The following is a 25,412-nucleotide window of genomic DNA, read 5'->3' as shown; positions in this document are numbered from 1 at the left end:
CAGGCGGTGCCCCTCTTGCTAACTGCACTGTACACAGTCGTCATGCATTCTCAGACAGTGGGATAATATTTTGCTCACTTTGGATTTGTCCTTCACTCTCTCCGCCTACAATATGTCTTCAAGAGGTATCAAACAGCCATGTAGCTCATGGCATAAGAGAGGGGTTAAGGGAAATTCCGTTGTGGCTTGGCCTAGCCTGAGAAAGATGCCTCTATTAGTTTCCATAGCAAATGTTTTGAGCTCTCTCTCTGTACAATGTACTACAGCTCTAGGTGCTCTGTTTAAAGAGTGCTGGGTTATATTCATCAGTGCACATTGTAGTAAAAGGCTTTCCAACAAAAAGCAAAAATGAGTGTTTCTTATTGGACAAGTTCAAGTAGTCCCTCCCTATTTCAGTTTATTTTCTTTTGTTTGGTGCCTACCCACTGGGCACACACTGGTTGAACCAACGTGGAATAGACATTGAATTGACGCCTGTGCCCAGTGGGTATTGTACACAACCCTGTTCTCTGTAACATGCGTCACATCCCCTAAGAGGAGAGGAAGTGGTCATTTGTCTGTGTGGCAGAGAACGGGCTGGCTCTTCTCTGCTTTGGCTTGGGTTTACAGCCAGTATCATGACTAATCACTGATAAAGAACTCCATATGGACTTTGTCAGGATTCAGGAAGTGATGTAACCAAGCCCTTTGATCTCGTGGACATCTAGCAGCACAGCAGGAACCTGGGAATAGCTTTTGCTTTGGTGCATTGTTTTATGTAACCATGTTCAACATCAATCATGGGGTACCTGGCAAAGTAAGTATTAAGTTAAGCGGTAAAGAAATATTAAGTATTAAGAAGCATTAAGTTAAGCACACTCACATACACACACCTCTCCTCTCAAACAAATTCAATCAATCAATCATATTTATTTTATAAAGCCCTTTTTAACACCCAAAGAGCAAGCAATGCAGATGTAGAAGAACAGTGGCTAGGAAAAACTCCATAGAAAGACAGGAACCTAGGAAGAAACCTAGAGAGGAATCAGGCTTCAAGGTGTGGCCAGTCCTCTTCTGGCTGTGCTGGGTGGATATTATAAGAGTACGGCCATTTAGGCCAGGTTGTTCTTCAAGACGTTCACAGATGACCAGCAGGCTCAAATAATAACCACAGTGGTTATAGAGGGTGCAACACCCACTAGCTCCCGAGTGGTGCAGTGGTCTAAGGCACTGCAGCTCAGCGCTGGAGGCGTCAATACAGACCCTGGTTCGATTCCAGGCTGTATTACAACCGGACGTAATTGGGAGTCCCATAGGGCGGCGCCCAATGTCGTCTGGGTTAGGGTTTGGCCGGGGTAGGCCGTCATTGTAGATAAGAATTTGTTCTTAACTGTCTACATTTGAGTCTCAGAGAGGTCATATGATAATGGATAGTATGTTGGTATGGAAATGCTGTACCTCCTAGAAAGTGAGTTGTGAAACTGCCTTCTGAGTGGACTGCCCTTTTGGATGACCTCAGAGAAACTGCTCCATATATGTGTGCTGTCAGTGCGATCTGAAGCAGTGGCCCCTAGACCAGCTATTTAAGACAGGATTATCTGAAGCCGTGCAGTGAGACAAAACCCAGCTCAGCGCTGCACACAAGTCACAGCATGTTACTTTTCCCCGCTGTGACAGACCTTATGACAGGTCCCCAAGATGATCACATGGTGCTGTGGGTTTTCAGAGAGAGAGAGAGAGAACGAGAGAGAAGCTCAGCTCGCAGGCTTAAGTCAAGAGCATGATGTTAAGACATCCCTGGAGAAGTTCTCAGGGACTGAGGAAGACAAGTGTTAAGCCCTAGTATGAAGTCAAGGGTCTTTGCACCGATGTAGTGGTTGGTTGAGAAAGTGTCCTAATGCGCCACGTCAGCTGACTGAGGCCAGTGAGAAAGGAAAAACTGTATTCCTCTGTAGAGGGGGATCTCACTGGTCTTTAAGGTCTGAGGTTTCACGCAACAAACTATATCTAATTAGTATAAATTAGGTGTATTCTTTTATGTAAATCAGTGAAAACACTTGTTTCTGATGTTAGGGGTCAAAGAGTGTGTTTTTTGTATGTTAATGCCACATGGTCACATTTCACATTGTTGTGATGTTAAACGTGTTAAGGATTTTCAGCCGAGCTTAAATTTGGGTGTCAACACAGGTTTACTGGTTCCTTTTCTTCAACCAGCTAGCTCATATCAGAAACTGTGTTTGAAATGGAGCAGTCCTCCAGCATGCTGTTGGCCAGGCCTTTGGCTGCAGCCTTCAATACTGTATCTGACACTGAATGCAGATTAGACAACAGTGCAGTAGAAACAGTGTGTACCCATACCGGGAGTCGAACCTGGGACGCCTGAGTGAAAACCAGGAATCCTAACCGCTAGACCATGGGAAGATGTTGCTAAACACAATACTTGTCATATTTCTGCTTCTTTATTGGGTCAGTGCGGATGAATCATTGAATGGTTGATACTAAATTGTTTAGCCTATTCAGTGACCGTCTTCAACCTTTCTCCTCCTCTCCTTCCCCCTCTCCACCTCTCTGACTCCTCTTTGCCATGTGTGTTGTTGCAGGTTAACCTCTGCTCCCCGGTGAACAATGAGAGCTATCAGGAGCGGCTGGTTCGCTTAGAGGGGGACAAAGAGTCTCTGGTGCTCCAGGTAAGGTGCTCCTGTCATCTGTCGCCCCACCATCATCCTTGCAGGATTATAGTTTAGCTTTTAGAGAGAGATAGAGTGAAGGAGGAGCACTGAGAGAAACAGAGAGACAGAGACAGGCCCTGACAGTAAATCTCAGTGAGACAAAAATAATGCTGTTCCAACTAAGGTCCAGTTTCCAGGACCACAAATATGAATTCCATCTAGACACCGTTGCCCTAGAGCACACAAAAAACTATACCTACCTCGGCTTAAACATCAGCACCACAGGTAACTTTCACAAAGCTGCGATCGATCTGAGAGACAAGGCAAGAAGGGCCTTCTACACCATCAAAAAGAACATAAAATGCGACATCCCAATTAGGATCTGCCTAAAAATACTTGTTATAGAACCCATTGCCCTTTATGGTTGGAAGGTCTGGGGTCCACTCACCAACCAAGAATTCACAAAATGGGACAAACACGAAATTGAGACTCTGCATGCAGAATTCTGCAAAAACATCCTCCTTGAACAACATAAAACACCAAATAATGCATGCATATCAGAATTCGGCCAATACCCGCTAATGATCAAAATCCAGAAAAGAGACGTTAAATTCTACAACCTCGTAAAAGGAAGCGATTTCCAAACCTTCAATGACAAAGCCAACAGCTACAGATAGATTAACCTAGAGAACAGTCCCCTAAGCAAGCTGTTCCTGGGGCTCTGTTCACAAACACAACCAAACCCCACAGAGCCCCAGGAGAGCAACAGGAACATAATTAGACCCAACCAAATCATGAGAAAACAAAAATATAATTATTTGACACATTGAAAAGAATTAACAACAAAAAAACAGAGCAAGCTGGATGCTATTTGGCCCCAAACAGAGAGTACACAGTGACAGAATACCTGACCACTGTGACTGACCCAAAATGAAGGAACGCTTTGACTGTGTACAGACCCAGTGAGCATAGCCTTGCTATTGCATAGGCAGACCTGGTTCCCCTTGCATAGGCAGACCTGGTTCTTCTTGCATAGGCAGACCTGGTTCTCACACTGCCCACTAAAGGAGGTGGAAGCTGGGCTGCACTTCCTAACCTCCTGCCAAATGTATGTCTATATCAGAGACACAGTGAAGAACAAAAAACGATTTAAATACAATCCATATCCATTTAAATCCATTTATGTTTATTTATTTTCCCTTTTGTACTTTAACTATTTGCACGTTGTTATAACACTGTATATAGACATACTATGATTTTTGAAATGTCTCTATTCCTTTGAAACTTTTGTGAGAGTAATGTTTACAGTACATTTTTTATTGTTTATTTCACTTTTGTTTATTATCTATTTCACTTGCTATGGCAATGTAAACATGTTTTCCATGCCAATAAATCCCTTGAATTTGATTTCATTTAATTGAGAGAGCCCTTCCTCAGGGGTCACCAGGGTCACGTCAGGTGAGTGTAAAGGCATTAGGGGGACAGAGACATGTGACACCTCTGTCCACAGGCCCAAGTGATCTCACGGCTCTGCTGTTCAATTGAGAGAGGAAGGGCAGTATATCACAGAGATGTTAGAATGTCCAGGGCAGGCTAGGGGGGCTGGGGGCTTGTTGTGTGTAGCAGAGAAGCTCAGTCAAACAGAACGCCCCTAGTACATTTCATGTCTGGATAATGCCTCTCGTATTTGGTTGTACTGTAAACATCAGGCTCAAGTGATTTGTCAGGACGCTCCATGCTTTTTTACATCTGTGTAATTGGTAGTTTATACATCTGTAATCTAGTCTACACATTGCATATTTATATTTCCCTCTTCCTCCTCGGCCTCTGTCATGTCTTATCTAGCTCAACGTGTGCTGCTTAAAACTAGCTTTATCTCAGCCTTGTGCCACAGTAGCCCTTTCTTTCGCACATGCCAGCACATTCCTCAAGCCCCTCTGACAAACGCTGCTGATTGGCCAACGGGCTTGTGCCTGTTGACTGAAAACATTATTGGGTGGAGCAGGTAAAAGAGAGGTGCTTGCTTTCCCTTTCACCTGCTTCATTGTGAGCTGGCCAGAGTTGTGGGCTCAGTTTACTCAGCTCCGTGTTTGTGGTTCAGTGAACCATGGCAAGCGTAGGTTACCTTCTATGATATTTCACAATGGCTGTTGACATAGAGTTCCAATCCGGCTGAGGAATGAAGTGAAACTACCTGTGGGTTGTCAGAGGAATTAGCAGCATTAGCATACGGATCACTCCAGTCCTGACCAGGAGAGAGGAGGTATTTGTCAACGTGAGTGACTGAGTAAGGTGTCCTGTGTGTGGGTTGGCTTTGTGTGCTATAGGTGAGCGTGCTCACAGACCAAGTGGAGGCCCAGGGAGAGAAGATCCGAGACCTGGAGAGCTCTCTGGAGGAGCACTACCACAAGCTCAACTCCACTGAGGAAATGCTAAAGCAGGTAAGAGACATACTACATTATCACTACTCTATCACTGCTCGGCTTAGAGAGCTAACTGCTGTTGTTTACCTCAACTGGTTTCCTACATACACATAGTCTTGTTTTAGTCCTAGATTAATTGACTATATTTTGTGAATGTGTGATTAGAGCAAGGTTAAAGATTACAAGGTTGCTCAGTAACAAATAGAACGAACAGCCTGTTCTTTTTCTGTTCCTTTAGCGTGAAGTAAGTGTGTGGTAAATTAGTAAGAGGAAATGTGGTTTTCATTCATAACCATCCTACTAACATAAAATACTGTTGCTTGTGAGTGACCAGGGCCTAAGGGGTGGCAAAGCCAGGAATGGACTCCCCAGATAGAATTTGTGCCCCCACCAAATGGTATATGAATTACCCTGCCACGTTTTGCCAATATTGCACTGCCAGTAGAGCTGACTGGGACAGAGGCTATTTGCCGTGTTAACTCTTTATCTGAGGAGGGGTGAGGGGGGGATGTAATATTTTCTACCTAAAATCCAAAAATGCATTCTGATTGGGCACCTAGTCATGCAAAATCATAAGGTACCACCTTCGTTAAATTGTTAACCTCTTGAAGCTAGGGGGCACTATTTTTATGTTTGGAAAAATAACGTTCCCAAAGTTAACAGCCTATTTCTCATGACCAGATGCTAGAATATGGATATAATTGACATATTAGGATACAAAATACTCTAAAGTTTCCAAAACTGTAAAAATATTGTCTGTGAGTATAACAGAACTGATATTGCAGGCGAAAGGCTGAGGAAAATCCAATCAGGAAGTGCCTCTTATTTTGAAACCTCTGTGTTCATATGCTTGGGATATCAACCAGATTCCTTTTTGCTGTGGCTTCCCTAAGGTGTCAACAGTCTTTAGACATAGTTTCAGGCTTTTATTTTGAAAAATTAGCGTGAAGGATCACATTGTGTAAGTGGAGAGGTGGGGGCTCTCAGAGTGAGTTTGTGCGCAATTGAGTAAAGCGGCCATTGTTCCTCCCACTGTTATGGAAAAAGCTACACACTCGGTTGATATATAATCAAATATATATTTTAAAAACTACCTGAGGAATGATTATAAAAAAACGTTTGACATGTTTCTGTGGACATTATGAAGACTATTTGGAATATCCGTCTGCGTTGTCGTGACCGCTCTTTCGTGTGGATTTCTGAACATAACGCGACAAACAAACGTTGGTATTTTGGGTATAAAAATAATCTTTATGGAACAAAATGGAACAACCCACTTTTATTATTTTGTATATTTTGTTTTTTTGAGATTTGTGAGCACTTATTAACCTCTAGTGACGAGCAATCCCGTATCCGGGAGCGTAATCGTAGCCTCAAGCGCATTACCATAACGCAACGTTTCCTATTCATGAAAATCGCAAATGAAATGAAATAAATATATTCAAACACAAGCTTAGCCTTTTGTTAACCTCTCTGATCCCCCAAACCTGGATCCGGTATCGTGACTACAGCCTCAAGCTCATTACCATAACGCAACGTTAACTATTCATGAAAATCGCAAATGAAATGAAATAAATATGCCATCTCTCAAGCTTAGCCTTTTGTAAACAACACTGTCATCTCAGATTTTCAAAATATGCTTCTCAACCATAGGAAAACAATAATTTGTGTAAAAGTAGCTAGCTAGCGTAGCATTTAGCGTTAGCATTAGCGTTAGCATCCAGCACGCAATATTTCAACAAAAACATAAAAGCCTTCAAATAAAATAATTTACCTTTGAAGAACTTCTGATGTTTTCAATGAGGATACTCTCATTTAGATAGCAGATGCTCAGTTTTTCCAAAAAGATTCTTTGTGTATTAGAAATAGCTCCGTTTTATACATCACATTTGGCTACCAAAAAAACCCGAAAATTCAGTCCTCAAAACGCGAACTTTTTTCCAAATTAACTCTATAATATCGACTGAAAACATGGCAAACGTTGTTTAGAATCAATCCTCAAGGTGTTTTTCACATATCTCTTCAATAATATATCGTTCATGGAAGCATGGTTTCTCCCCTCAATCAAATGGAAAAGTACATGCAGCTGGCAATTGCGCACCGAATTCCACGCAGGACACCAGGCGGACACTTGGAAAATGTAGTCTCTTATGGTCAATCTTCCAATGATATGCCTACAAATACGTCAGAAACGACAGAAAGTGTAGGCAGAAAGTGTAGGCTCATTCCTTGCGCAATCACAGCCATATAAGGAGACAATGGAAAACAGAGCTTCAGAAATTCTGCTCATTTCCTGGTTGACGCATCATCTTGGTTTCGCCTGTAGAATGAGTTCTGGGGCACTTACAGACAATATCTTTGCAGATTCTGAGACTTCAGAGTGTTTTCTTTCAAAAACTGTCAAGAATATGCATAGTCGAGCATCTTTTCGTGACAAAATATCGCGCTTAAAACGGGAACGTTTTTTATCCAAAAATGAAATAGCGCCCCTAGAGATCAAAGAGGTTAACAACACTGTCATCTCAGATTTTTGAAATACGCGTTACAGCCAACGCTAGACAAGCATTTGTGTAAGTTTAGCATGGCATAATGCTATGCTAGGCTGTGCTGGCAGCAGGCAACAATAAGAAAAGCAACCAAATTAAATCATTTACCTTGGAAGAACTTCAGATTCTTTCACTCAGGAGACTCCCAGTTAGATAGCAAATGTTACTTTTTTCCAAAAAAAAAGAAATCGACCGAAAATACTTAAACTATAACGCCAAACTTTTTTCAAAATTTGCTCCATAATACCGACAGAAACACGGCAAACGTTTTTTAGGATCCATCCTCAAGGTGTTTTTAACATATGTATTCGATAATATATCCGTGGAGGCAGTTGGTTTCTCATAAGAAACGATTGGAAAAATGGCTACCTCAGTATCTTACGCAAGGTTTTCTCCCGGAGACACCATGCGTCCACTCGCCCTATATGGTCTCTTACTGTTACGGGGCGTGAATGAGGACCCAAAAGCGAATTAACTTAAACAGAGCTTCTTTAATTACCAAACATAGGTAGGCTCAGACGGACCGGCAGATTCCGACAGGACAAGACAAGGTTACAGCAAACATGACGACAGTCTGGTTCAGGCATGAAACACAACAAACAAGAATCCGACAAAGACAGGAGCAGAAACAGAGAGAGATATAGGGACCTAATCAGAGGGAAAAAGGGAACAGGTGGGAAAAGGGGTGACGAGGTGGTTAGGAGGAGACAAGGCACAGCTGGGGGAAAGAGGGGGAGAAAAGGTAACCTAACAACGACCAGCAGAGGGAGACAGGGTGAAGGGAAAGGACAGAGACAAGACACAACATGACAGTACATGACACTTACAGCCATTCTCCAATGGAAATGCCTAAAAAGACGTCACAATGCTGCAGACACCTTGGGGAAAACGTGGAAAACGTAAGCTGACTCCTAGCTCCTTCACAGCCATATAAGGAGTCATTGGCATGAGGCGGTTAAAAAAATGCGGCACTTCCTGATTGGATTTTTATCTAGGTTTCGCCTGTAACATCAGTTCTGTGACACAGACAATATCTTTGCAGTTTTGGAAACGTCAGAGTGTTTTCTTTCCAAAGCTGTCAATTATATGTATAGTCGAGCATCTTTTCGTGACAAAATATCTTGTTTAAAACGGGAACGTTTTTCATCCAAAAATGTAAATAGCGCCCCCTATATCCAAGAAGTTAAACGACTCCATTGACACCAAGTTCGTTCTCCTGCGCCTGACTTCGCTGCCACCAGCACGCACCCATTAGAGAATCACCGAACCGAACTATGGAGTCAGCAGGAGAAGGTACCCCGGCCAGTGAGGTGGAGGAGCACGTCAAGGAGCATGCAGTTATGCTTCACCATCTTGGCGCCGCCGTGGATCGCGTTGTCCAGACAATGGACTGCTGGGAGAGACAGGGAGATCTTCCAGCACCTCCATAAGCACAACCGGGGTCTCTCGTGAGCGCCCCTTTCCCATCTGAATCCAGTGGGATCCGTCTCTCCTTGCCCCAGGAGTACGACGGGAGGGCTGCGAACTGCCAGGGGTTCTTATTGCAATTAGACCTGTATCTGGCCACCGTCCACCCGGCTCCGTGAGAGGGTGTCCGCCCTTGTCTCATGCCTCACCCGGAGAGCCCTGGAGTGGGTCAACGCCGTGTGGAGGGAGATGCGGCGTTGGACCAGTTTGAGGAGTTCACCCGCCATTTCCGGGAAGACTTCGAACACCCGCCCGAGGATAGAGAGGCGGGTGAGCACCTCTACCATCTGAGGCAGGAGACGAGGAGCGCCCAGGAGTTTGCCCTGGAGTTCAGGACCCTGGCTGCCGGCGCGGGATGGAACAACAGGGCCCTGATCGACCATTAGCGTTGCAGTCTGCGCGAGGACATCCGTCAGGAGCCGGCCTGCAGAGACACCACCCTCACGTTTGACCAGCAGGTGGACCTGTCCATCCGGCTGGACAACCTGCTGGCTACTCGCGGATGTTCAGATCGGGGTCTGGTGGTTCCATCCTCCCGCTTCCCCTCTCTGATACCCATGGAGCTGGGAGGGGCGATGCGCAGGGAGACCGGAGGGGGTTCCCGCTCGTGCACCATCTGTGGCCGCAGAGGTCACACTGCCGGTCGGTCCCGGGTTGGTTCCTCTGGGAATCGAGGCAGCAGGCAGGGCGCTCTGGCGTCACCCCAGGTGAGATGGCGCCATTCTCACCCAGAGCCCTATATTGCACATATGTTTGTGTCTGTCACGTTCCCTGAGTTTTCCCCGCATTCCCAGCATAAGGCGCTCGTCGATTCAGGCGCGGCTGGGAATTTTATTTCTAGAGCTTTAGCCTGTAGTTTAGGGATCCCCATCATTTCCATGGATGTGCCCTTCCCCGTTCACACCTTAGATAGTCGACCATTAGGGTCAGGGTTGATTAGGGAGGTCACCGCACCTTTGGGCATAGTGACGCAGGGGGGTCATACGGAGAGAATTAGTCTCTGCCTTCTTGACTCTCCTGCGTTTCCCAGGTGTTGGGCCTACCCTGGTTAGCTTGTCATAACCCCACTGTTTCTTGGCCACAGAGGGCTCTCACGGGGTGGTCACGAGAGTGCTCAGGTAGGTGTTTAGGGGTTTCCGTTGGTGCTACTACGGTGGAGAGTCCAGACCAGGTCTCCACCGTGCGCATTCCCCCTGAATATGCCGATTTGTCTCTCGCCTTCTCCAAAAAGAAGGCGACTCAATTACCACCTCATCAACGGGGCGATTGTGCGATAGATCTCCTGGTAGACGCTGCACTTCCCAGGAGTCACGTGTATCCCCTCTCACAGGCGGAGACGGAGGCTAGGGAAACATATGTCTCCGAATCCCTGCGAAGGTCCTCCACTTCACCCGCCTCCTCAAGTTTATTTTTTTGTGAAGGAGGGAGGTCTGTGCCCGTGTATTGACTATCGGGGTCTGAATCAGATCACTGTGAGGTATAGTTACCCGCTACCGCTCATAGCCACAGCGTCAGAGTCAATGCACCGGGTGCGCTTCTTTACCAAATTAGATCTCAGGAGCGCTTACAACCTGGTGCGTATCTGAGAGGGAGACGAGTGGAAGACGGCTTTCAGTACCACCTCTTGGCACTATGAGTACCTCATAATGCCGTACGGGTTGATGAATGCGCCATCAATCTTCCAAGCCTTTGTAGACAAGATTTTCAGGGACCTGCACGGGCAGGGTGTAGTGGTGTATATTGATGACATTTTGATATACTCCGCTACATGCACTGAGCATGTGTCCCTGGTGCGCAGAGTGCTTGGTCGCCTGTTGGAGCATGACCTGTACGTCAAGGCTGAGAAATGCCAGTTCTTCCAACAGTCCGTCTCCTTCCTAGGGTATCGCATTTCCACTACAGGGGTGGAGAATGAGAGTGACCGCATTGCAGCCGTGCGTAATTGGCGGACTCCCACCACGGTAAAGGAGGTGCAGCGGTTCTCAGGGTTTGCCAACTACTACCGGAGGTTTATCCAGGGTTTTGGTCAGGTAGTGGCTCCCATAACCACACTGCTGAAGGGGGTTCCAGTGCGCTCGCAGTGATCAGCTGAGGTGGACAGGGCTTTTAGTCACCTGAGGGCTCTGTTTACCTCGGCTCCCGTGTTGGCCCATCGGGATCCCTCTTTGGCGATCATAGTGGAGGTGGACGCGTCCGAAGCTGGGATAGGAGCTGTGGTCTCTCAGCACTCGGTTACGCCACCAAAGCTCCGCCCCTGTGCCTTCTTCTCAAAGAAGCTTAGCCCGGGGGAGCGAAACTATGATGTGAGGGACTGGGAGCTGTTGGCTGTCATCAAGGTCTTGAAGGTGTGGAGACATTGGCTTGAGGTGGCTAGACACCCTTTTCTCATCTGGACTGACCACCGCAATCTGGTTTTGGATCGTTTTTCAAAGTCCTGTCGTCTCTTCTCTTTGCCCGGTCTCCATACGGCCCTACAGACTGCGGAGGCCCTGTTTAAACACGTATTCCGGCACTACGGGGTGCCTGAGGATATAGTGTCTGATCAGGGTCCCCAGTTCACGTCGAGGGTCTGGAAGGTGTTCATGGAACGTCTGGGGGTCTCGGTCAGCCTTACCTCAGGTTTGCACCCCGAGAGTAACGGGCAGGTAGAGAAAGTTAACCAGGATGTGGGTAGGTTTCTGAGGTCTTATTGCCAGGCCAGGCCGGGGGAGTGGGCAGCGTTCGTGCCCTGGGCAGAGATAGCCCAGAACTCGCTCCGCCACTCCTCCACTAATCTCTCTCCCTTCCAGTGTGTATTGGGGTATCAGCCGGTTCTGGCTCCTTGGCATCAGAGTCAGACCGAGGCTCCTGTGGTGGACGATTGGTTCCGGTGCGAAGAGGAAACATGGGCCACCCATGTCCACCTTCAGCAAGCTGTGCTGCGCCAGAAAGTTGGTGCAGACCACCGTCACCGCAGTGAGGACCCGGTGTTCGCACCGGGGGACCGGGTCTGGCTCTCGACCCGAAACCTGCCCCTTCGCCTGCCCTGTCGGAAGCTGGGTCCGTGATTTGTGGGGTCATGTCACGACTTCTGCCGAAGTCGGTCCCTCTCCTTGTTTGGGCGGTGTTCGGCGGTCGACGTCCCCGACCTTCTAGCCATCACTGATCCATTTTTCATTTTCCATTGGTTTTGTCTTGTCTTCCTTCACACCTGGTTCCAATCATATCGATTACATGTTGTGTATTTAACCCTCTGTTTCCCCTCTTGTCGGTGATTGTTTGATTGTTTGATTGTATGTTATGTGCAAGATATGTTCTGGTGTGCGACGGGTTTTGTACCCACTTTTATTATTTTGTATATTTTGGTTTTCTGAGTTTTGTGAGTACTTATTAAACGACTCCGTTTATACCAAGTTCGTTCTCCTGCGCCTGACTTTCCTGCCACCAGCACGCACCCATTACAGTAGCTTTGGTAAGTTTTTTTTTTAGCAGCGCACTGAATAATTGTAGCTAGTTGGCTAAGCTTTGATCAGCATGGCTATCCGAAACTGTCTGGGCACTGTTAAGAGCAAAATAATTGAGGACCACCATGTCGAAAGCCATGCCAAGCTCAACGAACAGCCTGCAGGACCGACCACAGAGGTTGAGGAGCCTAGCAGCAAATGTAATACTCGCCCATCCCCCACACCACCTGCTGACCAACAAGATCGAGATGAGCCCGGGCCAAGCGCCAGCAGCACGAGGGTAACATCACAACAAGCACCTGCACCTCCGTTACCCCAGCCACTAGACCTGACGACCTGTTGAATCTAACCAAAACTGAACCAGTGGAATCAGAGTTTATTTTGACTCGCACATTCTTGCGAAGTGAAATCGCAACCACAGCCAGCAACAACAAACGGACCCCACTCAGGGTTCTTCAAAGCTACAGCGGGCCTTCGTCAGCAATGACGATTGTGCTGTTGGCACTGAAACGCGATTAACATTTTGGAGGCATCTACAGCAATGTGCGAAATTCCTTCTTCACCCTGAAGAACGTATTCAGTGAACACAGCATGTTACGGCAACGAAAAGCCCAGCTTGTCCAGCTGGCATTTGAGAGGGGACCTGACAAGTACATTTTGCCAGGAAGGAGAATGGAATCAGGAACTTCTCTTGAGGTTCAACACTGCATCGGGAGGCTGCTGCAACTCGTCTAAATTGTAAGTTACAACCTTGATGGCCCTCGCCGCCGTGCCAGAATGATTTATTCATTGGTTTTCCCTCATGTAAGCCTACTGGTTGTTTGGCAAATGTTTGTATAGTATAGTTTAGGCTTTTGCTTTTACATCAATGCATATTTTAGATGTATCTGTGATTCCTAATGTCATTGTTTGCTTTTGCACAAAGTTTGTCACTCAGAAGATGGAGGGAAACAAAGTTCACTTCCTTTCGGTCTTGCAAGGTGACTTCCTATGGCTTACTGACTCCATTGTGTTATAAGAGCAGAGATTTTTATGGGAGTGGGCTCTACTAAAAACAGACAGCATAGTCTTTCTGAATTTAAAACAGCACAAAAAATGTGACTCTAAAAATGTCCGCTCTAAGTGCACTGTATAGTTTAGGTGCACCCATATTAAAATAGATTTACAGTTGAAGTCGGAGGTTTACATACACTTAGGATGGAGTCATTAAAACTAGTGGAAAATTCCTGAAAATGATGTTGTGGCTTTAGAAGCTTCTGATAGGCTAATTGACATAATTTGAGTCAATTGGAGATGTACCTGTAGATGTATTTCAAGGCCTACCTTCAAACTCAGTGCCTCTTTGCTTGACATCATAGTAAAATCAAAAGAAATCAGCCAAGACCTCAGAAAAAAATTGTAGACCTCCACAAGTCTGGCTCATGCTTGGGAGCAATTTCCAAACGCCTGAATGTACCACGTTCATCTGTACAAGCAATGGTACACAAGTATAAACACCATGGGACCATGCAGCCGTCATATCGCTCAGGAAGGAGACGTGTTCTGTCTCCTAGTGATGAACGTACTTTGGTGTGAAAAGTGCAAATCAATCCCAGAACAACAGCAAAGGACCTTGTGAAGATGCTGGAGGAAACAGGTACAAAATTATCTATTTTCACAGTAAAACGAGAGCTATATTGGCTTAACCTGACAGGCTGCTCAGTAAGGAAGAAACCACTGCCCTAAAACCGCCATAAAAAAGCCAGACTACGGTTTGCAACTGCACATGGGGACAAAGATTGTACTTTTTGGAGAAATGTCCTCTGGTCTGAAGAATCAAAAATAGAACTGTTTGGCCATAGTGACCATCTTTATGTTTAGAGGAAAAGGGGGAGTTATGCAAGCCGAAGAACACCATCCCAACCGTGAAGCACGGGGGGTGGTAGCTGCAGTTTTGCTGCAGGAGGGACTGGTGCACTTCACAAAATGGATGGCATCATGAGGAAGGAAAATTATGTGACTATATTGAAGCAACATCTCAAGACATCATCAGGAAGTTAAAGCTTGGTCGTAAATGGGTCTTCCAAATGGACAATGACCCCAAGCATACTTCCAAAGTTGTGGCATTATGGCTTAACCTCTAGCGTCGAGCAAACCCGTATCCGGGGGCGTAATCATAGCCTCAAGCTCATTACCATAACGCAACATTAATTATTCATGAAAATCGCAAATGAAATGAAAGAAATATATTCACTCACAAGCTTAGCCCTTTTTTAACAACACTGTCATCTCAGATTTTCAAAATATGCTTTTCAACCATAGCTACACAAGCATTTGTGTAAGCGTATTGATAGCCTAGCATAGCATTAAGCCTAGCATTCAGCAGGCAACATTTTCACAAAAACAAGAAAAGCATTCAAATAAAATCATTTACCCTTGAAGAACTTCGGATGTTTTCAATGACGAGACTCTCAGTTAGATAGCAAATGTTCATTTTTTCCAAAAAGATTACTTGTGTAGGAGAAATCGCTCCGTTTTGTTCCTCACGTTTGGATAAGAAAAAGATCTGAAAATGCAGTCTCTACAACGCCAAACTTTTTACCAAATTAACTCCATAATATCGACAGAAACATGGCAAACGTTGTTTAGAATCAATCCTCAAGGTGTTTTTCACATATCTATTCGATGATAAATCATTCGTGGCAGTTGTGTTTCTCCTCGGAAGCAAACGGAAAAATACACGCAGCTGGAGATTATGCAATAATTGCGATGGAGGACACCAAGCGAGCACCTGGTAGATGTAGTGTAAAATGGTCAATCTTTCAATGATATGCCTACAAATACGTCACAATGCTGTCGACACTATGGGGAAACGACGGAAAGTGTAAGCTCATTCGTGACCCATTCACAGCCATATAAGGAGACATTGGAACACAGCGCCTTCAAAATCTGGGGCACTTCCTGTTTGAAATTTAATCTTGGTTTCGCCTGTAGCATCAGTTCTGTGGCACTCACAGACAATATCTTTGCAGTTTTGGAAACGTCAGAGTGTTTTCTTTCCAAAGCTGTCAATTATATGCATAGTCTAGCATCTTTTCGTGACAAAATATCGCGCTTAAAACGGGAACGTTTTTTTACCCAATAATGAAATACCGCCGTCAGAGTTCCAAGAAGTTAAGGACAACAAAGTCAAGGTATTGGAGTGGCCATCACAAAGCCCTGACCTCAATCCTATAGAAAATGTGTGGGCAGAACTGAAGAAGCATGTGCTAGCAAGGAGGCCTACAAACCTGACTCAGTTACACCAGCTCTGTCAGGAGAAATGGGCCAAAATTCACCCAACTTATTGTGGGAAGCTTGTGGAAGGCTACCCGAAACGTTTGACCCAAGTTAAACAATTGAAAGGCAATTTTACCAAATACTAATTGTATAAGCTTCTGACCCACTGAGAATGTGATGATAGAAAAAAAAGCTGAAATAAATCACTCTCTCTAATATTATTCTGACATTTGACATTCTTAAAATAAAGTGGTGATCGTAACTGACCTAAGACAGGGAATTTTTACTTTGATTAAATGTCAGGAATTGTGAAAAACTGAGTTTAAATATATTTGGCTAAGGTGTATGTAAACTTTCGATTTCAACTCTAGCTGTGTGTACCAGGACACCGTGCCAAACAGCCTTTGGATCATCAAAAGTGGATAGGTCTTGTTGCTGCCTTATGTGCCAGTAGGATGTAAGTAAGCCATGTTTGTTGTGGCGGTAGGGAGGGGGACAGGGTGAGAGTTGTCCAGTTTGTGCTCTTACCATCAGAGACAGGGGTGAGGGGTTATGAGTGGAGAGGAGCCATTGAGCAGTGTCTGCTGATGCCTCTTATTAGGCTGTGTGTGCATGCCAAACATTGGCACACACAGCTACCCAATTTAGGAATCAAAAAGCCCTCTGTTTGGGCTTTTCAACTGCTCCTTTGTCTACTCTGTGATTTTGTCTCATCCAGCCGGTTTGCTCCCCATAAATGGCAATGGTAAAAAGTGCATTTGTTGTTTTTCAGTTTAATTGACCTCAAATTCCGAGCAGATTTTTTTATTTTTTTGTACATAAGCACAGGTCTAGGGGAAAACCTTTTTTTCCCCCTCAGGTTGTCATGCAGAATATACAATAAATGTTTATTTCTGTTTAGAGACCACAGCCACTGGTGTCTACTGTCTACAGTGCTCTGTGGTGTGGCTGGTATCTCTTAGCAGGTCCCTTGTGTTTGACCTTTATCGATAACCAGACACTGTCTATCTTCACATTGTTTGGCTCCATTGAAGTTTTTAATGAGATCTGTTTAAACAATGTGTGTGGTGTGATTAGGAGAGGTCAATGGCAAGGTTGATCTTTGTCACTGCTGTTCTGAGCCTGGAATGGAGATAGCTCTTTTCTGAGTGTCAAGAGAATGCTTCTCAGTATCTGCTGCCAGTTCCAGCAAAAGCTAATGGGTGAGTGTGTTGGGCAGATTATTTCGTCAATCGACTCATCAGACCTATACTCACTCAGAGCGAGTGTGCAAAGCTGTTATCAAGGCAAAGGGTGGCTACTTTGAAGAATCTCAACTATAACATATATTTTGTTTTGTTTAACACTTCTTTGGTTACTACAGGATTCCACGTGTTATTTCATAGTTTAGATGTCTTCACTATTATTCTACATAGTAAAGAAATAGTACAAATAAAGAAAATGAGAATCGTGTGTCCAAACTTTTGACTGGTACTGTGTGTAAATGTGGTATTTCAGCTTTTACATTTTTTATAAGTTAGAAAAGAAAAATAAAAAAATATGATTTTGCTTTGTCATTGTGTATCGATTGATTTAATCAATTTTAGAATAAGGCTGTAACCTAACAAAATGTGGAGAAAGTCAAGGGGTTTGAATACTTTCCGACAGCACTGTATTAAAGCAAAAAATGCCAGAGAACCCAGGAGTTATCGTAAGACAACTCCCGACAAGGGCCAGGATACAGCCCTTGGAGGGAGTTGTCACACGATAATTCCGGGATTGGGTTTGAGAGCATTATTGCTTTTCTAAAACAGTTGCCAACATATTTCAAAAAATATGAATGCATTTCTTTCGTAAAACATTATTTTAACTAGGGATGCACAATATCGAACATATCGGAATCGGCCGATATTAGCTAAAAATGGCAACATCGGTATCGGCCCGATGTCTAGTTTAATGCCAATGTGCAAAACCGATGTCAAAGCTGACGTGCATACCTATTTAACGTAGGTACATGACGTAATGACGCCAAGTCAAATTTGGGGAAATTAAGTGTATAGGCTTTTTTTCCAAGGGAGATGAAGTTGAGTTTCCTGCCTGGGCTGCGTGAGAGTGGAATTATGACATAACCATGCCATTGTATTTTGTGAGAGTTGTTGTCCCACAATCCCGCATAAACAACTCCCGCATATCAACCACTTAGCATCCAGGGTCCAAACAACCCATTTTATAATGCAATGTGTTCTATTTAATTCTGTGATTCCAACAACCAGAATGTCATCGTGACATCCTCATTCTGAGAAAGGAATTATTCAAAGCAACCATGACAACAAACACACACACACACTAAAGGCTGGTTAGCTACCTTGTTATCTGGCTAGCCGCTGACAATGTCTTAACTTTAGAAATATTTTATTCATTATTACAGGAAAATAAATTCACAAGATTCATTATTAACAAGTTAATGGCGAGCTAATTTTAGAATGTTCACTCTCATCGCTGTCTCAGTCAGTTAACCATGACAATGGATGCAGTGACAGGGTCAAAGTTGATCTTTTTTCATCAATCTGTGACAAGGAAACCGACAGTCCCAGTGACGGTCTAAAGACATTGTAATTATCTACAGACATGTCGATAGACAAAGTATTAACCAGCCTAGCCTACCCCTTTCCTGCAGTCAAATAATGAAGAGGCCTCATGGATGGAATTAATCAACATTATTATTGTTTGTTTTTTACGCCGAAAGTCCTGTCAAATGGTTTTTAGATGTTTCAGTCTTCTGTGATGTATATAAAGTGTATTGTTGGGATGCAAACAATTTTTTTTAACACATTTCAACTCTATATCTGAGATGGTACAGGTGTCTTCTTTTTTTAAGCCCATAACTAAGTGTGTGAGGTGTATACTTTTGTTTCAAAGTAGATTTGTTTAAGACTACCAAGAAACACTCTGCGTGACCCTGTTTTAGCCCACTGCAGTAAAAGGCTAAGAAGGAATATTTGCTATTAGAGGGCCAGTCCAGTCCAGGATTGCAGGTTTGATAGCTTGACCTACCACACATCCCCCTTCCTTCTCCCTGTGTCCTACTTGACCAAGCAGGTGAGGGTACAGTTGCAGAGAGTCAGTGGCATCTTAGCCGGTCTAGTGGTTCCAGATCTCTTTTGGCTGTTTAGCCAACTATGGGTGTTGTCTGCCAAACATACTGTATGTCTTAGGAGTTGGTTATACGGCACCAACAGATCTGCGACCAGGCTAGTGGCACCTTGGGTCTGCTGAGAGGTCTGACAGACTGACACACCTCTGGCTCTGGTCCCTGGCCCAGGGAAAAGAAGAGGTCCTGTTTCAGAGGGACAAAGAGGGGCTTGGCCCCGGACTCTGATCACTGTCTCGGAATATCATCATTGGTCTGATCACTGTGTCTGACTCTGAACGCCTGAGTGGCATGTTGACCTAGTCAGGCTAGTCAGCCACAACACTCAGAATGAGAGCCCATAGCAGTTCAACACAGTCCAATCAAGCCTAGATAAACGGATAGTTGGATATCAGAACGCCACAGCCTGCAGAGCTAGTTAGGAAGGGCTGATAATCCTGCATGTGTTTCACTTCTTAGTTAGTTCAAAGGAAGGATTTCATCAGGCTTAGCCAGCTAGCTACAGTGTCAGCTGTTGGGCTTTTACAGAAAAGACCTTCAAATTGCTTCTAAATGCTCTGCTGATCCCACTCGAAGTAATACCGGTGTTGGGTTGCAAATGTCACAGGGTGCCACAACTTATTTATCCGATTTTATTTTCAATGTATTTCCCTTGAGCTGTGGTGATTACAGGGGTTTACATACAGTCCGTCTACACAGACTGTATAGGGTTCTTCGGCTGTCCCCATAGGAGAACCCTTTGAATAACACTTTTTGGTTCCAGCTAGAACCCTTTTGGGTTCCAAGTAGAACCCTTTCTACACAGGGTTCTACATAGAACCCAAAATGATTCTACCTGGAACCCAACAGGGAACCTGGAATGAGAAAAGGTTATTTTATGGGGACAGCTGATAAATGAATGAAAAAGGACAGCTGATAAATGAATGAAAAAGGACAGCTGATAAATGAATGAAAAAGGACAGCTGAAAAATGAATGAAAAGGGACAGCTGATAAATGAATGAAAAGGGACAGCTGATAAATGAATGAATGAAAAGGGACAGCTGATAAATGAATGAAAAGGGACAGCTGATAAATGAAAATGGCGCCGGAAGAAATGGCAGCAGTTTTACGGGCGCCCAACCAATTGTGCTGCTACTGTTATTTTTCAGTCTTTTTACTGTTGTTTTTGTTTCTTTACTTACTTATTGTTCACCTAATACCTTTTTTGCACTATTGGTTAGAGCCTGTAAGTAAGCATTTCACTGTAAGGTCTACCTACACCTGTTGTATTCGGCGCACGTGACAAATATACTTCGATTTGAAGAACCTTTTTGGAACCCTTTTTTCTAAGAGTGTATGTGTCTGCCTGGTGGTAGGGAGTTGTTATTTTTCATGTGATGTTACCAAGTGTCTTGTAGTAAAGGTGCGCTATCTCTGAACAATTTATCTACAAAAGGGTATTGGTCGGGGTATTTAGGATAGCTTATTGCAGATCATGCATTTAGGCCAAGGCCTATGTATTGCTGTCTTGGTAAGGGACACCTAATTCAAAAGTATGATGGCAAGTTATTTTAAGGAGAGAGTAGTATTCTCTGGAACAGGAACCGAAATCAGCCTCCAGTGACGAGGGGTGTTGGGAAATCCATAGGGCGTAAGGGAAGTGTGTTTACTGTGTGTGAAACCTAGAGTCAAAGCTCACCCACCCACCCGCTCTATACACACACACACACACACACACACTGCTCCTGTCCCAGGTCTTTTGAACATTTTAGAGTCTGTCTCTTGACTTAGTGTTCTGTTTCTTTCTCTCTCTTTCTTTCTCTCTCTCGCTCCCCTCTCTCTCTCTCTCTCTCTCTCTCTCTCTCTCTCTTTCTCTCTCTCTCTCTCTCTCTCTCTTTCTCTCTGTATTTCTCTCTCACATGTCTGAGTCAGACAGAGGAAGTAAAAATAGAGCCACATTGCATTGTGTATATATAGCAGGGCCCGGGCTCCCAGGCTGAACTGTTGGTTTGGGGGAGCTTTATGCCCAGTGGAGCGGCACACTGACTTTATACTTCACTCTGGTCGCACTGCTCAGTGGATAGAGTTGTGTGTGTAGGGGAGTGTTAATGTGTGTGTCTCTGCGGCTGTGTGTGCGGTACAGGAGCTACTGAGCCGGACCTCATTGGAGACCCAGAAACTGGATCTGATGGATGAGGTTTCCTACCTGAAACTGAAGCTGGTCGACATGGACGAGGAACAGAACCACAACGACAGCAGCGAGGACCAGCAGAACAAAGCTGAGGTACGGTACTGTAGTACAGGCTGGGAGGAGGGGAGAGGATGGGTGTGTAAGAACACACAGACTCTGGGCTGGTTTACCATAACACTTGACTTAAACTCAGCCTGTTCTGAAAATGAATGGCACTGTTTTCTCCACTCAGGGCTTTGTATGGTGGCACCATTTACCCTCAGCTGTTAGTAAGATTCCCACAAAGCCCTATGAAGTAAGCCAACTTTGTGTATTTGCTAGTTAGAGTAGGATGGAATGCCAAGTGAAAAACATCATTCCATTACTAAGGAGTTTGGTCTCAGTGACGTCTCTCTGTGCCTTTACCACTCTAGCCCCAAAGTGTAGCAACAAACGGTAACACTTTACTTGACACCCAGCATCATAACAGCTGACATAACTTGTCATAATTATGGTAATAACACTGTCATGACCCTATATTTGCACCTGTAGTGACATACACCACATGACCAAAAGTATGTGGAGACCTGCTGGTCGAACATCTCATTTCAAAATCATGGGCATTATTATGGAGTTGGTCCCCCCTTTGCTGCTATAACGAACTTAACGAACTTGACTATTCGTCCATCAGATTGCCAGATGGTGAAGAGTGATTAATCACTCCAGAGAACGTATTTCCACTGCTCTAGAGTCCAATGGTGGCGAGCTTTACACCACTCCAGCCGACGCTTGGCATTGCACATTGTGATCATAGGCTTGTGTTCGGCTGCTCGGCCATGGAAACCCATTTCATAATCCTCCCGACGAACAGTTCTTGTACTGACGTTGGTTCAAGAGGCAGTTGGAACTTGGTAGCGAGTGTTGCAACCGAGGACAGACAATGTTTATGCGCTTCAGCACTCTGCGGTCACGTTCTGTGAGCTTGTGTGGCCTATCACTTCACGGCAAAGCCGTTGTTACTCCTAGACGTTTCCACTTCACCACAACAGCACTTACAGTTGACTGGGGCAGCTCTAGCAGGGCAGATATTTGACGAACTGACTTGTTGGCTAGGTGGCATCCTATGCCGATGCCGCGTTGAAAGTCACTGAGCTCTTCAGTAAGGCCATTCTACTGCCAATGTTTGTCTATGGAGATTGCATGGCGGTGTGCTTGATTTTATACACACATACTTTTGTATATATAGTGTATATTACATTATTTTATGGCTAGTTATGACACCTACATAAGAGTGTCAAAACCTACATTTATTCAATGTATTTTTTCCCTGCCAAGAAGTTTCCTTTCGTTTGCAAGTTTGTTTCTTAGGTCCTTTGTTGATGTAATGAATTCTTTACAGTCATGTTTTTTAATCATCATATTTTCAACAACTTCCCGAAAATACACTTTATAACACTGTCATGAAGCATTATGACCATCCTGTGTCACTTTACTTGGACTAAGAAAATGCACTTTATGACACTATCAAGAAGCATTATGACCTTTATAATCATATAATCCAGATAGGCCTATCACGTACATGCCCATATGTCAGTCATTAGTCAAAAAGAGGGTGTATTGTCCTGCTCCTGAAATCTGCTCCTGCATTTGTCCCAGTCATCAGCAACAGAGCATTGGGGTAGTAGGTGCATGTCTGACATTAATTTGTGTGCAATTACAATGATAATTTAATATTATCAATTTTTTTTAAAAAGATGTAAACTTTTCATGTGGCGTTGGCTGTGTCTGTGTGGGAATCATCAGAGCCTAAGCCCTGTCACAACCCCCAGTCTGTCTGTGTGGGAATCATCAGAGCCTCAGCCCTGTCACAACCCCCAGTCTGTCTGTGTGGGAATCATCAGAGCCTCAGCCCTGTCACAACCCCCAGTCTGTCTGTGTGGGAATCATCAGAACCTAAGCCCTGTCACAACCCCAGTCTGTCTGTATGGGTATCATCAGAGCCTCAGCCCTGTCACAACCCCAGTCTGTCTGTGTGGGAATCAGCAGAGCCTCAGCCCTGTCACAACCCCAGTCTGTCTGTGTGGGTATCATCAGAGCCTCAGCCCTGTCACAACCCCAGTCTGTCTGTGTGGGTATCATCAGAGCCTCAGCCCTGTCACAACCCCAGTCTGTCTGTGTGGGTATCATCAGAGCCTCAGCCCTGTCACAACCCCAGTCTGTCTGTGTGGGTATCATCAGAGCCTCTGCCCTGTCACAACTCCAGTCTGTCTGTGTGGGAATCATCAGAGCCTCAGCCCTGTCACAACCCCAGTCTGTCTGTGTGGGAATCATCAGAGCCTCAGCCCTGTCACAACCCCCAGTCTGTCTGTGTGGGAATCATCAGAGCCTCAGCCCTGTCACAACCCCAGTCTTTCTGTGTGGTATTCATCAGAGCCTCAGCCGTGTCACAACCCCAGTCTGTCTGTGTGGGTATCATCAGAGCCTCAGCCCTGTCACAACCCCAGTATGTCTGTGTGGGTATCATCAGAGCCTCAGCCCTGTCACAACCCCAGTCTGTCTGTATCATAGAGAATCTGACCTTGTGTTAAATAAACATGATTTAGTGTTGTGGACGAACGCTGAGGTCCAGGGCACCCAAACGCCCTCGCTGCCCCAAAAGGCAATATAGAGACTGATAAACAGGGACGGAAATTGGCTGAGACGCGAAAACACGACGGGGCCTAAACGAGATCTTCTGACAGACAAGCGGGCAGATGAGAAATGGCACGGAGCAGAAACGGCGGCTGTATTCAATAAATTCTGATGAGCAATCATCAACTGAGCATAACGCTAAAGACATATGCATAGCAGATCGAATACATTAGTGACATCTGTGGGAAGTCAAATCTCGGTTGTATTTCTAATGAAGTATTGCAATAATCGAGAGCAATCTGACTGTGACATTATGCAGAGATGTCTTGGGGACAGAGTAAGTTATACTGACTGAGGGGGAACATGTAATGTACACAGCCTGTCGGGTCACGCCTCTCTGCCCCCGTCCCATAAATCAATGATATCCGGGCAGAGCTGGACTCAACGCAGGTCGTGTTGCCGTGGTAACATGAAACCAGTCTGCATTTGTTTCATCCACAAACACTTGTCCCTGGAAGTGACAGCTGCTGGGCCCCATGCACTAATGGGGAATGGCAGAAATTCACTTGGAACATTCCGCAAGTGCAAACACTTTCACCGCCGAGACCTCCCCTCGACCACCAAGCTCAGAGCGTGCAGCTATATATAGAGGGGGAGCGTGTGTCTTATCAGCCGTACTGTAAGTGTAACATCATCTGGCACTATCATATGAAACTTCCTCTGTCCACAGGCCTGGCATTTCTGTCAGTGTATCCAAGATTAGGACATTAAACACCACCCCTCCCTACTATTCAGGATATGGAGTTGCGCACTACTACTTAGCACGTTAGTGCAGTGGTATTTCAACTTTTTCAGCGGGGACCCCATTTCTGGGAAAATCCTTATTTTTACCTGTCTCCTCCCGTTCATCTACACCAGGGGTGTCAAACTCAATCAGCGTACGGGCCACATTGAAAAAACAGACATAGCCTGTTGTGTTTTTTTTTTTTTTACGTGCAAACAACTGGCCAAAACTGGCCATTGTTTTATTTGAAAAAATATGGCCCTTTATAATGTCCACTTACTAGATGTGCAGAAGATGAACGTACAAGTAGAGATACTTGGGTGAAAAGGAGCAAAAAAATAAATAACAGTATGGGGATCAGGTAGTTGGGTGGGATATTTACAGATGGGCTATGTACAGGTGCAATGATCAGTAAGCTGCTCTGACAGCTGATGCTTAAAGTTAGTGAGGGAGATATAAGTCTCCAACTTCAGCGATTTTTGCGTTCCAGTCATTGGCAGCAGAGAACTGGAAAGAAAGGTGGCCAAAGGAGGAGTTGGCTTTGGGGGTGACCAGTGAAATATACCTGCTGGAGCGCGTGCTACCTAGACTTATAGATGACCTGGAGCCAGTGGGTTTGGCGATGACTATGAAGCGAGGGCCAGCCAATGAGAGCATGCAGTTCGCAGTGGTGGGTAGTGTATGGGGCTTTGGTGACAAAACGGATGGCACTGTGATAGACTACATCCAATTTGCTGAGTAAAGTGTTGGAGGCTATTTTGTAAATGACATCGCCAACATCAAGGATCGGTAGCATAGTCAGTTTTACAAGGATATGTTTGGCAGCATGTGTGAAGGATGCTTTGTTGCGAAATAGGAAGCTGATTCTAGATTTAATTTTGGATTGAAGATGCTTAATTTGAGTCTGGAAGGAGAGTTTACAGTCTAACCAG

The 25,412-nt window shown here is 44.9% G+C and overlaps 1 protein-coding gene across 49 annotated transcripts in view; it reads left to right on the top strand.

Annotated features, from left to right (window-relative positions):
- LOC110523834 (liprin-beta-2) overlaps positions 1-25,412 on the top strand; it is a 113,159-nt gene that overhangs the window by 51,676 nt on the left and 36,071 nt on the right. For 48 of the 49 annotated variants that reach the window (XR_016495377.1, XR_016495375.1, XR_016495374.1 and 45 more), the window contains 3 exons: positions 2,580-2,666; positions 4,976-5,089; positions 21,039-21,179. Coding sequence is in view for 41 of the 49 variants with exons in the window: in XM_090232623.1 (XP_090088749.1) it covers positions 2,580-2,666; positions 4,976-5,089; positions 21,039-21,179 (342 nt within the window). In the remaining 8 variants the exon portion in view is untranslated. Of the gene's footprint in view, positions 1-2,579; positions 2,667-4,636; positions 5,090-21,038; positions 21,180-25,412 lie in introns of those variants that run through there. The other variant, XM_090232739.1, reaches the window with a different exon arrangement.

Source organism: Oncorhynchus mykiss, chromosome 1, assembly GCF_057628025.1.
Source record: "Oncorhynchus mykiss isolate SJ-2025 chromosome 1, ASM5762802v1, whole genome shotgun sequence".
Classification (NCBI taxonomy): domain Eukaryota; kingdom Metazoa; phylum Chordata; class Actinopteri; order Salmoniformes; family Salmonidae; genus Oncorhynchus; species Oncorhynchus mykiss.
This window is presented reverse-complemented; position numbering and strand designations above follow the sequence as displayed.